General features: G+C 30.1%; 1 protein-coding gene across 1 annotated transcript in view; it reads right to left on the bottom strand.

Annotated features, from left to right (window-relative positions):
• Positions 1-16,592, bottom strand: part of EYS (eyes shut homolog (Drosophila)) — a 2,114,515-nt gene that overhangs the window by 1,709,462 nt on the left and 388,461 nt on the right. Inside the window, exon 12 of the mRNA XM_025382342.1 lies at positions 1,845-2,101. Within this exon, the coding sequence (XP_025238127.1) occupies positions 1,845-2,101 (257 nt within the window). The remainder of the gene's footprint in view (positions 1-1,844; positions 2,102-16,592) is intronic.

Genomic DNA, 16,592 nt, shown 5'->3' on the forward strand with positions numbered 1-16,592 from the left:
AAAAAGGGAAGGAGGAGAATACATATACATATATATGTATGATGGGGAGAAAAAGCAGGTGGAAAGAGAGAAATCAGATGGGAAGAATTCAAGATGAAGGGAGACACAACTAATAGAAGAAACCAGATAGAGGAGGAGAAGGGGACTGGAGAGAAAGAGGGGCATCTGCTTTAAACTTCCCCCCAAATATTCTTTCAGCGGGATTAACTCTGCATCCCTGGGAAAGTTTAGGCAGATCAGTTCCTTTACTTCTCACTATGTGAAGAGTATAGAAGTAGGACTGAACATTTTGAACTGAGGAAAGTCATAGGATTTTTTATAATTCAGTGGAAAGAAAAAAGACACGATAGAAAATACAGGCCTTGCTGATAAGATGGACCTGTGAAGCTTGTGTTGGGTTTAATTTGAAAAGTGAAAGAAACATAATAGTGTTTAATCCCACCTAGAGAAGTAGGCCATACCAATTTTATATTATATTCCAATAATAAGTATTATGTATATATGTGGTAAAACTATACAGTTTATACACAATATATATTTAATGATCATATAATGTACAACCGATATAGAGTTGATATATAAAATAATAGATGACTCATTGATCATGTTTGCAAATACACACATGTATTTAGCCATGCAAAAGGGTTATGGCAAATTACATTTTCTATTAGTAATGGCATTATGCAGAGTGAAATTCATTCTTTATTTTATGTAAAATTACTACTTACTTATATATTTACTGATATTTGGAAGATTGTTAAAGAAATGATATATATATTTTCTAAGACAGACACCTATATTTTAACAATGCTAGCACATTTATGCAATTTTATTTTTACTTAGAACATGTTTGAATGTGAAGTAACATGACCAACTTTTTAGCAAGCTTACCAGAATTTTTGCCCTCAAATTTATTTTTGCCTTAAAAAAGCTAATCTGGATGGCTATACATTTATTCCAATGATATCACCATTTCCATTTTTGGAACTTATCTTTAAATTGCTTCCAAAACCTTCAACATATTACTTTAAATACCAAGCAGGGAAAATATTTTTTGTGTTAATGAAAATCTAAATAACTTTTTGAATTGGGTCTGCTTAATAAAACGGAATAGCCAATTGGACAAAACTTAAAAAAAAAGTTTTATAAGTGATAATGTAATTGTTTTTCCATATGGTCACTTTTCTGATTTTTATAAGGTAATGATAATAAGTTTGAAATTATTACAAATAATCATATCAATGTAAGATCAATCATAAATATATCAAGTAATTAAATTTGAATGCTTAATTTCTGACATTTAACGTTAAAAGTTGTCTTATTACTACACTGTGAATCTTGTTTTCTATGACCATACAGAAAATATAGTATGTTTGTGACTTTACCTTTTCTTAAATGTTATTAATGTCAGGGCATCAAACTGACCTAGACAATACTGAACCAAATTTTATTCTTAAACTAGAAAACACTGTCCATGTGCTCACTCCATGTGCTTATGCAGCCAAACAGAAGGTTGAAATGCAGTGCTAAGCTGTTTAGGCAAAATTATTTGGAGCTTATGGCTGACTGTTTTTCCCTTCAGACCTTTGACATACACCATCATATTCCCAATGCTTCAGTCTGACCTTATTAGTCTTATTTGCATGAGCAAGGCTGTGTAGTCAGATTAAATTGCCCAAAGAAGCAATCCTATTATTCAAGTGAATGCTTTTTTTTTTTTTTTTTTACTTTACCAAATAAGAAATCACACTATAATACCAATCAATAGACACATTTGAGATATATCAAATAAATATATTAACAACATTATTTACTAGAAAATTTATCAGGAAAAAAAGACTTGCCTTTAAATCCTGGGACACACTTGTAGAAGAAATATCCCCTTAAATGTATACTAGTTGTTCCATTTTTGCAGGACACAGATTTGCAATCTTCAGTATCTATCTCACAGATGTTCCCTTCATATTTTTGCAGATCGCTACAGTTACAATTGTGCGAAAGGGCCAGGCAGAGGCCATGCACTGATATACTCTGGTTCCCTAAGCAATAGTCAACATTGACAACACACAATCTGCCAATGTAACTAAGAGAACAGCTGCATCTGAAACACAGAAAAATGAAAAACCCAATTAGTCATATACTTTATATTGATATATTTAAGTATTTAAATCACACATTTATTTAAAAACACAAAGAATTATTTAATGAAGATAGTTGTGGGGTACATTTTAAAAATATTTTCATAGAGTGTCAATTCTTGGCAAAATTACTTTTGATTATTGTGCAGAATTATGAGTGAAAATAACTTTGGTGCTGAATATATCCAGTCTCAAAAACATATTCTGCCACTTAATTGCTAAGTTACCTGGGATAACATCATGAACTCTGCCTATGCTAATGTGTGTGTGTGTGTATTCATATATTATTAGGTTGGTGAAAAAGTAATTGTGGTTTTTGTTATTGAAAATGATGGAAAAATTCACAATTACTTTTGCAACAATCATATATATATATATGAGATTATTCAAACTCAGTTTGTCACTCAACGCAATTATTTAAGATGTAGCTATAAGGTAATGCCACTTATTCTTTTATTATTCTTTAAATCTATAGTATTTTGAATTTTAAAAGATCTGTACTCTTGAATACATGAACATAATTTATGCATTCATTATTTTTATTTTTTAAATACATTTTTAATTAATTTGCAAATTGTCTGGAGATTTTCCCATAGTAATTTCAATTTATCCAATATATTTTTCTAGTAGTTTTTAACATAGTTTTCTTGTATGTGAAGATAATTGTGAAATAGTCTGCAATTTATGTAGATGTATTTTAAATATTTTTAGGTTTAATGTTGAGAACCATGTTGACTATCAACAAAAGTGGGGATATTTTTCTGGAGTTAGAGAGACACGGATTTTTCACTTTTTTCTTCCTTTCAAATACAAATGTGCACAGGAACACACACACATCTGTTCAATACCTAATGTATTTAATCATTATACATTGAACAACTTTTCTCGGGGCCTCCTTATATGTAGGCATAGTTATAGGTTGGTAAAATAAACTATGAGATCATTTTAATATAATTATACATTACATGACATATCCACATGCATTTCTTTGAATATTTTATATATATACATAAATTGAAAAATAAAGCATACGGTGAAAAAACATGTAAATCATAGTGATGAGTAAAGTATCACGATTTTCAAGTATTCTTTATCAAGCATTCAAAGGGCACTTAACATTATCATATAAACATACCAATGGGCTGAGAAGAGCAATGTCAAATCACTTTGCTTGTTATTATTAATAAAAATTGACCTACTGAACCTAAGTCATTACACTCATAACTCTAAATGATGGGATGTGTTTGGAGCCAGCAAAAATGTTAAAGGTGAATTAGTTCAAGCCTTTCTTCTTGTAGTTGGAAAGAACTTAGCCATTTAATGCAATTTGTCAAGGATCACTGAAATTATTAATGGTATGAATACAGTGGATGCCTTGATGTGTTCAAATCACTGGTCTTGGAGGAAAACTTTCGTTTTAATTATTTTCAAACATTTGTTAAATAAGTATATTTATGCCTGCTTTCCTCATCTACAAAATTCCCAGATGCACATCTATTTCACAGAAGAGTATTGAATGCATTTTTTAATGGGCAAGTAACTGTTACCTACTATATCAAACACTCTTACAACAAAGTTACCCGAAATAAAATAATAGAACACAGTTACTTCCTCTCAATACCTTTCCTCTTCTCCCTCCACATACGGGAAAAAAAAAAAAAAAGAAAGAAAAAATTCCTAGGTAAATTCGAAACAACTGCCACATGGCAAAAAAAATAAAAAATAAAAAAATAAAAATAAAATAAAAAATTGGCCTGTGTTAGGCCTGTTTAACCATATTTTTTAAATTGTTAATAGTGCATTAATAGTGCTCTTTCACTTTCAACAGTGTTCTGATTGGGGTGGTAGATTAATTACATGGGGCCCTTTACATAATGCCAAGATTATTATATAGTTTTGTGCCTCCACTGTACAAGTTTTAGTCATAATGCTATTTGTTATTCCATGAAAATGAAAAGAAAATTTTAGAGAATTCCTTCCTAAATGGACATCATGTACAAGAACATGAAGGCATATCTTTATAATTCTTCCTGAGCTAATCTCTAATTTATTAAATCTCAACAAAGGTATCAAGAGGTAGACTCTAAATTATATATGGGAAGCTTACGGCATTGAGAGTATTTTTGAAGATTAAGAGTAATACGGAGGTACCAGCTCAATCAGATACTATAACAAACAAAAACTGTAATAACTGAAGTAGAGTTTGCCAGTTATCTATTAGGATCTTGCTTAAGTCTCTAAAACCTACATAGCCTATAAAGAATGATTCCTTTTTAAGTCTGAGCTGTGTGGGGATAGTGACACCTTTTATTAAGAGGAAAATTTAATAGGAGAAAACTTGGGGTAGAAACTAGGAATCTGCATTTGGCCATAGCAAATTTGAAATGATAATTGACTTGATATTTTTACTTCATTATATTTCATATATTTTTATATTGACCTGATATTTGTTTTATTGAGCTTTAATGTCCTCAAGAGAATACTTTTTCTTGTGTACTAGTCTTTTTAAAATTTGACGAGTTGCAGTTAGAGCAACAACCTACTTGTTACCAATTTTGGAATTTTTCAAATTTTATTTTTGACACAACATAGGCACATTTCCTTATTGTTTAGAATTATCATTTCTATATCAACCTACCTGCAATATAAACCTACCTACACATATATATTTATATATATATATATTTAAATTCTCAAAAATGATTATATCTTAGTAATATATAATACTCTGAAATTTTATCTTTCCATTCAATGATATGTCTGAGATACAAATCCAAATTAGCACATTTTGTTTTCAAAGGTTGCAAATATTCTATTATATGAATATACCATGTTTTACCCTCAGAAGACACTGTAGTTACTATGTGTTTTAATTTGTTGTGCTAATATTTATACAGAAATGGAAGTCTTCATACAAATATATTAGTGGACTCTGTAAAGAGGATCCATAGGATAAATCCCTTGCAAAATTGACCTTCATCAAAAGGAAATCACGTGTTTAATTTTAATAGTTCTTATCAAAGCCCTCTCTAAAAGGCTGATGTTCAGAATGCTGGGCTTCCCAAACACCGGAGAGTTCTGCGTGTCATAAAATGGTTTAGTATTTACCAGGCTGATTAGAAAACCTAGCCTATTTTGCTATGATTTTTATGCGTTTCATTTATGAATATCTGCACTTTTTTTGCAAAGTTACTGGTCATTTACCTTTTTGTTTCTTATTAGCAACCTATTTTTGGTAATTTTTCTACAATAAATAATTTATATTTTTAACACTCATTTTATAATTAGTACTAAAGAAAATAAGATATCAACACTTCCTTCTCCTTTGCACCACAAACTTCCCCTGACCCCCCAAAAAGCAACTCGGCAATCTGCTGCTTTCTAATGGCCATTATTTGAAAGCTCATTGGGATGTTCTTAGGAAAGTGTTGCTTCTGATGCATTGGAAGTAGTCCAAAATTTCTGAAATGCCAGGCATTTTGGTTTTAAATTTATTTCCAAGTTTTAATATTCTGGTTTATTTTAATTTATATTTTCATAAAATACTATGCAAATATTCCTATAATACATGCAAATATTTCTTATAGAGTAACTATAGTGTCTTCTGAGGGTAAAATATTACAGTGCATTTCCATTTCTAACTCATCATGACACCTATATATAACTAACATGTTTAACTATTTTTGTGTTTTCATTTATCTCAATGTTTCCAAATAAAATATTTTACATTTATTACTTAATAAAAAAGCACATTTAAACATTATTCATTGATGTCATCCTATGGAAGAGAAGTATTTACATTTCTTACACTGTTCCTTACCCCAAAACACACACACACACGTGTGCACGTGCACGCACATGCACACACACACACACACACAAACACACACAGATAATCACACCAAGCCCTTATTTCATTCTCCCAATATAAAAATAGGTTAATTTTGTGATAAATTAACATGCATTGTATATAATTATGTCTTTAGTGATATCATATATAGCTGAAAGAGGTGGTATATATTTACTTTTACAGAACATTTTTGTTTTCCTGGCAGTTATTAATCACTTTATTTTTAGTTTTATTTACTTATTCTAGGCACCCAATCATCATTACTTCCCCATGTCCCTCAATATGCAAAATACATTGAATATTCTCTCAGCCTCAGTGTTTTTGTCCTTAGAAATGGGTCTTTTGAATGGGTAGATCCGTAGACTCACTGCACAGTGTCTTCTGGGATGACTCTTCACCTTCATCCTGGAAAGCTTTACCTCCTGTCTTCTGGTTTGCATCCTCAGTTTCCTAAATCCCTCATCTTTTTCCTTACTTGACTTCCTATTTTAAGTGAAGTATATTATTTTTAGGTTAGACCTCTTGAGAACTAAAAATGTTCACATATTGTAGATCTGAAAACTATTTTTTGTACCTTTTCCTTATTACTTTGAGGGCAGTGATCTTCAGTTTTGGAGTTTTTTCAAACGTTTAACATGCTTCTCGTCTTTGTATTTCCTCTGAATTCTCTCCCCACCTTCTAACCCCCAACTGACTTTGGTCTCTGGCTGTGAAGTTAAGAGAATTTCTTAACATATATAGTTATGCTGGACTCTCCACTTATATTGAAAAATAAATCACCATTTCAAATATGGTTTGAAATTCCATGTATTCATTGTGAATGGTTTTCTAGTGACTAACTTTATTGCATTGTGATCAAGTAGAGACCTGGCTGATTTGTTTAAGAACTCTCTAACTCTCTCAGTCTGTATTTTTTACCTAGACCCAGTCAGTGACAGTCAGGGGAAGTGACCTGGCCACCCATATTTTTAGAGCAGAATAGGGAAAAATACCTTGTTATCTTTGTTTTGGGAGTAGCCTTTTACTTAATTTCTCCTCTGTAGTATTGCACCACATCGCTGGGCTCTGTGTATTGCTCAAGAATGGAACAGGCTGTTTTTTTCCAGATGCTTGAATGTTTTTGGAGTTTATGCCTTTATAAATTATACATTTTTATATAACACCTGTATCTGTTTTTCCTTTAATAGCTTCTCAATCTTGTGTTATGTTTAGAAAAGCCTCCCCAATTTAAGATATACAAATATTCACTCTCATTGTCTTTTAGAAAGCAATAGGTTTATTTCATAAATGAATTATTGTGGGGAAAAGAGAGACCAGACTGTTACTGTGTCTATATAGAAAGAAGTAGACATAAGAGACTCCATTTTGTTCTGTATTTGAGATGCTGTTAATCTGTAACCCTATCCCCAACCCTGTCCTTGCTAGAGACAAGTGCTGTGGTGACTCAAGGTTTAATGGATTTGGATGTGTGCAGGATGTGCTTTGTTAAACAAATGCCTGAGGGCAGCATGCTTGTTAAGTCATCACCATTCTCTTAATCTCAAATACCCAGGGACACATACACTGCAGAAGGTCGCAGGAAACTCTGCCTAGGAAAGCTAGGTATTGTCCAAGGTTTCTCCCCATGTGACACTCTGAAATATGGCCTCGTGGGAAGGGAAAGACCTGATCTTCCCCCAGCCTGACACCTGTGAAGAGTCTGTGCTGAGGAGGATTAGTAAAAGAGGAAAGAAGGTCTCTTGGCAGTTGAGATAGAGAAAGGCATCTGTCTCCTGCCCCTCCCTGGGCAATGGAACGTCTCGGTGTAAAACCCCGTTGTATGTTCTATCTATTGAGATGGGAGAAAACTGCCTTAGGGCTGAAGGTGGGACTTGCTAGCGGCAATGCTGCTCTTTATGCACTAAAAAGGTTTATGGAGATGTTTTCACATGCATATCAAGGCACAGCACTTTTCCTCAAACTTATTCATGTCACAGAGATCTTCATTCATATGTCTTTCTGCTGACCTCCCTACTATGATCCTATTATCCTGCCACTTCCCCTTTTCTGAGATAGTAAAGATAATGATCAATAAATACTGAGGGAACTCAGAGGCCGGTGCTGGTGCGGGTCCTCTGTAAGCTGAGTGCCGGTCCCCTGGGCCCACTTTTTCTTTCTCTATACTTTGCCTCTGTGTCTTATTTCTTTTCTCAAGTCTCTCCTTCCACCTAAGGAGAAACGCCCACAGGTGTGGAGGGGCAGGCCACCCCTTCAAATTATCTGATAAATTTTTAAATGGTGTAATTTCTTTTCTACCACTGATTAGAAATGCTATTTATAATAAAATAAATTCATATAGATAAGTACATATATTTATATATAAGATATATACGCATATGACTCATATATATGAGTCATATTCTGCCTCAGTAGAAGGTGTTTGATTTAACATCCAAGACGTATTTTAATACCTTGCTTTATATCTTTTCTCATACTCTTATAGTTTTTTTCTTTCAACTTTTATCCTCTTTATATACATAGCAAAACAAAAGTTTCATTTTTATTTTATATGAGACCATGTAGAATTTATATATGAATTTAGAGTTACCATATTTAAAACGTTGAGCCTTTCTACCCAAGAACACGCTATGCAATTGAAAGCATTTAATAATCTTTCATAAATCATCCTTATAATTTTAAGATTTTCTTTTGTTATGCATTTATAACAGTTTATTCCTATGTGTTCTATGTTTTGGGTTACTATTATAAATAAAATATTTGTCTTCATTTTATTTTCTAAATGACATTTATTTCTTATTGGAAATCTATACATTTCTTACGAAGATTTGTCAGTAGACCACAATATAAAATTATTTTATTTCTAATAAGTTTTTAAAATCAATTCTTTTATTTTACTATATTCAAAATCATATCTATAAACCACAATAATTGTGTGTCTTCCTACCAATTTATACTTCCTCATTTTTTGACTTTTTCATATACTTAAATACTTTCAGGAGCCTAAATTAATAGCAGGCATTATTGATTGTAATGCAAAATGCTTTCAGTACGTCAACATAAAGCTAAATAAAAACTACTTTGTATCTGGTTTAACACTTTGTCTGAAATTCCACCTTGATATATCAAGTCTATAGTTTCAGCCTTGTTCTCGTTAGGATCTCTCCAGTAATTTTTTCTATTACATATTTTTTAATCCTTTTAAGTCAAAGTGTTATAATGAACCTCTTAAACAACCTAGAATTGGTCTGTTTTAGTTTGATTTTTGAGGTAATTTAATGAATGTTAATAAACAATATATCTTTTATGTGTTTATAATATTTTTTTCTGTTTTGAAATGTGAATTGTGTTGTATTTCTTTATTTGGTGAATTGGTTTGTAATGTGATGTATTTGTTATAATTTTGAAATATTTGCCTGGTTTTGATCTTCTATTAGTTATGCTTTTAAAGGTGTATAATCTACTTAGCTTTGTACTTCCTGAAACAGATAAACTAAAATCAATCAGACCAATATTTTCTGTTAATTGTACATTTCTGGTTTTTGTAGTACACACCTTACTTCATAAAATGGAATTCATAATGTATCCTACCTACACACCTAATATTAAAAATTAACCAAGATAATTCCCTAACTCTAATACAAAAAGTATAAGAGACCACTAATTTATAAGACCACTATTTCTATACAAAGATACTAAGGAATGACTAAACTAGAAGATACACTGAAGTGGTTAGCTGTTTGTACTCATACACAGAATTATCTTGGGTTTGGTAGCCATAAATAAAGACTGTTAATAGTCATTTCCTATTAGACACTCAAGTAGGATGATGTATTTTTTTCAATATGGTTAACAAATTCTAAGAAATTTCTGAGTGAAAAATAATATTTATTGATTTAACATAAAATATTTATTCCTGATATAATCAATGATTATTAAAATTGTGTAAAAATATTTTGTGCCAATATCTGACCTGAAATTCAGATCTAGTCTTAGATATTTATATGTGGGTTTTATATACACATTAACTTATGCTGCGACTTTTAGAAATTGTGCAATCCATGGAAAACGTTTTCTTTGCCTGAACTGTTCTGTGGATTGAAAGATTTATAGCATTCATCATTCACTACCCACATGCTAAATGTCAACTGTTTCAGCCAATTATTCTGAATATTGACAATGACTCTAGAAATTCCCAAGATGCCTCTAGAAGACAAAATACTCTCCCTGAAAATCACTGAGCTAAAATAAATTTCTCCAATTTACAAAAGCAGTCATCACTTGTCACCCAACCATGTAGTAGTATGTCAAGCATTTTGTCATCATAATTAATAAATTCAAATAAATCGTAATATGTATGTGTACACTGCTATTGAGTACTAAGATAAATGGCTATCAGATTGAAAGCTTTTCAGGGAGAAATACATCAATTTTGATAAAATATCAATTTTGATGAAAATTATAGTAACCTACAAATGTTATTGATATCTTAAAATTATGTAAATTTAAAGAAATTTCCTTTGAGATATCAAATTGGACTAAAATAATTTATGGATGTATTGCTAACTGTATTATTAAATATATAAATTTTAAAATACCGTTAAATGGGAAAATAGTGAATCATATAAAAAGTAAAAAAACAGAAGCCTACTAGGTAAAATTCTATAAGTTAAAAATATGATCTAATGTGAAAATATTATAATTATTAGTTTTTATCATTTATATTTTTAATGAAAAAAATTCTAGGAATAGAAAAAATAAAATGTATTCCTTTACTTATTATCCTGAGTCCTAAAGTTATGACCCAAATACCTTATAAACTGTAGATACTCAATTAATGTGTCAATATTGTCCACAAACGCATTTTAAACTTGAACAAGCTATGCTCAAGACAAAGATCACCTTTTAAAGATTCTCCATAAAAGGGTGCATGAAATTCCAACTCTTAGAATATAATTTGAAAAGCAATGCAAAAAGTTGTATCTATAAAAACTATTTAAATATAAATTTAAATAAAAATCTGACTCAGGTAGTATAAAATTATATAACATGCATATTCATTTTATTGTTTGAGATATGAAATTAAAGGATGAAAAATCATAACACCTGAAGTTATAATATAGTCAAACTTTTATTTTAAATATATAACGTATGTATTTGGGAAAAATATATGAGAGATAATTGTGTATAGATGAGTTAAGTTTCAACCCATATGAAACTTGAAACTTTATTATTGAAAAATGCTTCATTTAATGAAGTTTGTCATAATAATTTTGGTATGTGTACGGGTAATACAATGATATGCACTCTAGAATTGCTTAAATGAATGATTTCTATATCATTTTACTACAAAGATTTAAGAACCAGGATTATTTGGTTTTCCAGAGCATAATAAAGAGAGAAAATATATCAGTGTATGTAAGTGCTTTAGACAAAAAGATTTAGACACTTGATCTAGTAGTATCAAGACTGGCCCAAACCCAAAAATACATTCAGTATGACACTTTCATATGTAGTTCAATATCTTTTTTGTTTTGAAGGTAAAAATATAAGCATATAAAGCTTTTACTTGATGGCAGAAAAGTTTGCATAGTATAGCCAAAATAAATAAATAAACCTAAAACAAACTATTCAATTTGTTAATAAAATCACTGACATCATGGCAGAAATTACAATAGTCTTGGAATAAATAATTATCAGACTTTTTGGATCAGAAATAATTTAAGAAAATCCTGATCAAATTATACTATATTTTTGTGCCAAATTCACATAAAGCTCTATTGTCACAAGCCTCCTGACTCTACAGAAATAGTTTTTGAAACTATACCTGATTTTCTTATGGACTTTTAGATTTTGCACTTGGAAACAGAACTCTTGCTTATAACTGAAAATTATGTTTTGGATATATTTAACATTACACAGAAAATGTGAATCTCCTAAAATATCCTGTAAAGGAAACAGGTTTAATTTAAAACTTCCAGAAAGAAAGCCAGAAGACACATTGCTATAATCAAGCAACTTGTATGTTCAGAAAGTGAAAAAAAATAATTATTTTAGTACTTTAAAAAATATGTTCACTTTTTAAATAAAATAGAACAACCATGAGATGTGTTCTGAAGAGTATATAATCTTACCTATGTATAGTACACTACCTGCGAACAGATATCATGTCTCACTGTCATAACGTTTTGAATAATATATTCCAATTAGAGGATATTCAATAAATAATAAATGTACAAATGAAGATATTTCATTCTGTTATAGTATTTCTGGTAGCAAGTAGGGATTGGTGACTTAGACATAAATTTGAGGCTTCAAAAAGAGGTGGGAGTCATGAACACTTCACAGTCGGGGCATGGTATTAAGAAATTATCATCCCATACTTTCTTTCCTGGTCTTAACTAACAATATAGTTGGTATGATTTTTTCTTTGGCTCATTAAACATTTTATAAATTCCCAGAAAAAATTTTTGAACATTTCAGGGCAAAAAAATGTGGTAATATGCAGACCTGTGTGAAACATGTCATTTATATTATGAATTTTAATCTGTACCCATTTAAAATACATTTTAAAAGAAAATGTTTATACATTATTCATTAATTTTGTGTCTGTTACCATCATCACCATTATTCGTGTCTATTATTATAATACTGTCATTACTTTGTCTTATAAATTGAGTGTAATTGAAAAATTTCTCCATCCCCAAATCACAAAGATATTTTTCTACATTTCTTTCATTTATATCATAATTTTACCTTTTACTTTTAGATCCCTATACACATTTAGAGTCTCCTTCTATATAAGGTATAAGGTTGTAATCCAGTTTCATTTAAGGTCTTATAATAAGCCATTTCCTCAATACCATTTACTAAAGAACCCTGTATGTTCAAACGAAATTATAGCCGAATTTCTCATATATCAAGATCCCATATATACTTGGGTTGTTGTTAGAGCTCTCTGTTGACCCATTATTATTATTATTATCATTTTCTTTTAAGGGCACCCATATGGGTTTCTGGGTTTGTCATACCATACGGTTCATGAAATCCCACACCATTAGTCTTCCTTTTCAAAGATAACTTCATAATTTGGAAAATGTTATTCATAAATATATATAACATGATAATTAGTGTCTAAAATAACTTGCAATATTTTTGTTGTTCCATTAAATGTGTGAATTAATTTGGGAAGAATTAATATTTTAACTAATTTAAGGCCTAATATTTAAGTCCATGCATTATGTTTCCATTTATTCAGAGTATATATAATTTTCTCTTTTTCATTGAGCTTAGTGGTACATAGAGGGTCTCCTTAACAGAGAATTAGAACTTTTTTTTTTTAATTCTAAAGATTTTGCATATCTTTTGACATTATAACAGGTGGTATCACATATATAATTTCTAGATATTGCAACTGATATGGAAAAACTTAATTTTACATAAAATAATTGTATATGCAAAATTTGCTGGGCTCCATTGTTAGTATTAATTATGAGACAATATCAAGAACTCATTAAAGTGTTGATAATTTCAATTGCAAAAAATCCCAAGATTTTCTGGATGTCAAAAAATAATGGCAAACAAAAGAGAATCACAAAATCAGAAAAGAAGGAAATTATATCACAAAATTAAGTATAATTTTCCTAATAAATAAAAAGCTTCTGAAAATCATTGTTTCATTAAACAAGTATTTGTTGAGCACTACTCTATGTGTCTTGTGGCTTACTACTTTTCCTTATCAAAATGTTTTCAATGTTCATCCGTATTAAAGCATGTATCGGTGATTCATTTTTGTCTATTGCTGAATAACATTTCATTGTATGAATATAACAAATTTTATATATACATTCATCAGTTGATGGTCATTTGGGTTGTTTCAACTTTTGGACTCTTTTAAACAAAACTGCAAACATTCACATACAAACTTTTGTAAGAACATGTATGTTCATTTTTTTGAGTCTATACTAGAAGTAGAATTGCTGGGTCACATGGAAATTCTATGATTAGACTATACAAGTGGTTGTAAAGTGTTATCTCACAGTTTTGATTTAAAATTCCAGTCTTTCAGCCTTTCACCATTAAGTATAATGTTAGTTACGTTTCTTTGTTCTTCTTGTTTATTTTAGACTTCCCTTATCAGATTGTGGAAGTTCCCTTTTATTCTTCATTTGTTGAGTGTTTGTTTCATAAATAGTTGTGAGATTCTGTAACATGCTTTTTTTCTACATCTATTTATATTATCATGCATTTTCTTTTTTATTTATTCTATTGATAAAGTAAATTACATTAGTTGATTTTAAAAAAAATTAAACCAACCTTATATTCTTATGATAAATCCCACCTGGTCATGCTGTATAAATCTTTTTACATGTTGCTGAATTTGGTGTGGTACTGTGTTGAGGTTTCTTGTGTGAATTAATTTGGGAATAATTAATATTTTAACTAATTTAAGGCCTAATATTTAAGTCTATGCATTATATTTCCATTTATTCAGAGTTTATATAATTTTCTCTTTTTCATTAAGTTTAATGGTATATAGAGGGATTGAAAACATAAAACATAGATTTGCTTATAGTTTTCTTGTGATTTGTCTGGTTGTGCTATTGTTGTAATATCGGCCTCATAAAATGAGTTGGGAAATGTTCCCTGCTCTTCTATTTTTGGAGGAGGTGGTGAATAATTACTCTTAATTTTGCTTTAAATATTTGTTACAATGTCAAATGAAGTCATTTCAGCGTGGGCATTTCATAGTGTTAATTTTTGTTGGTTTGTTTAATTACTGATTCAATCTTTGTACTTGTTATAGGTTAGATTTCCTATTTCTTCTTGAATCAATTTCAGTAGTTGGTATTTTTCTATTTTCCATTTTATTGAAGTTAACTGATTTTTTAAAATTTACAGTTGTTCATACTATTTCTTTGTAATTATTTTTCTTTCTGTAATTTCAGTAATATTTTATATCTTATTCCTGATTTAATATATTTATTTTGTTGTTTAAAACAAATGAACTTTTGTTTTTCTGATATTCTTGTTTATATTTTATTTTATTAATTTTACTCTAAATTTTATGATTTCCTTGTTTCTACTTATTTTATTTCGTCTCTTGTCCATTATGTTGTGGAAGTTTAGGCTATTGAGATATTTACAGCTATAAATTTTATTCCCAGCACTGCATCACCCACATCCCATGAGTTTTGGTATCCATTTTCAATAATCTCAAAATCTTTTCTCATTTCTCTTGCAATTTCATTTTGATCCATTGTTTAATATAGATTGTGTTATTCAACTTCCATATAATTGTAAATTTACCAAGTTACTTATTGTTTTTGATGTTTAATCTCATTCAATTTTGGTCAGATAATGCCCTTTTTATTATTTCAATTTTTTGGAATACATTACAACTTGTTTTATAGCATATTGTAGGATATGATCTATCCTTGAGAATGTGCCATGTACATTTAAGAAGGCAATTCTGCTGTTGTTGGGTAATGTGTTTTATAGCTCTCTACTATTTCTAGGTGATTTAAAATGTTCAAATCTTCTATATCTTAGTTGATTTTCAGCCAACTGTTACATCTGCTGTTGAAAGTAGAATATTAGAGTCTCTAATTGTTATTGTTGAATTAGCTATTTCTCCCTTAAATTATTTTTTAGCTTCATTATTTTGAGGCTCTGTTGTTAGTTGTATATATACATGCATATATATATACACACACAAACACACACACATATGTTTGTAATCACGACCTTTTCTGAGAGTTTGACTCTTTTATAATTATAAAATATCCTTCTTTTCCTCTAGTAACTGTTTCATTTTTTCTCTTAATATATATTTTATTCTCTTAATATCTATTTTTTTTCCCTGATGTTAGTATAGGCACTCCAGTTTTCTTCCTGTTGCAGTTTGAATGATATATTTTTTATTGCTTTACTTTCACCTTATTCGTATCTTTGAATCTAAAGTATCTTCCATAAACCATGTATATTTATATACACACACACACATATGTATACATATGTATGCATCTTCTATAGATCGTATGTAGTTGACTAAATCAGAAAACAGCCAGTCTAAAAATCTCTATCTTTTGATTGAATTTCTGAAATCACTTTAGTTAAATATTTTTGATATATTTGAATTTATGCCTGCCATTTTACTTTTTGTTTTCCACATGTCTAATATCGCTTCTGTACCTCTGTTTTTCTCATTCTAATTATTCTAATACTAGTTTATTTTATACTAAGTACATATTACTCTAGGGCAATATTTTATTTTTTTGTATTTATTTTTCATGATAGGGTCTCACTCTGTTGCCCAGGCTGCAGTGCAGTGGCACAATCATAGCTAATTGCAGCTTCTAACTCCTGGGCTCAAGTGATACTTCTTCCTCAGCCTCCCAAGTAGTTAGGACTACAGGTGTGCACAACAATGCCTGGCTGATTTTTAAAATTTTTTGTAGAGACAGGTTATCACTATGTTGCCCAGGCTGGTCTCAAACTCCTGGGCTCAAGCTATTCTCTTCCCCTGGCCTCTCAAAACACTGAGATTACAGAGATAAGCCATTGTGCCAGATCATGAGGGCAACATTTTAAATTTTTTAAATGCT

Source organism: Theropithecus gelada, chromosome 4, assembly GCF_003255815.1.
Source record: "Theropithecus gelada isolate Dixy chromosome 4, Tgel_1.0, whole genome shotgun sequence".
NCBI lineage: Eukaryota > Metazoa > Chordata > Mammalia > Primates > Cercopithecidae > Theropithecus > Theropithecus gelada.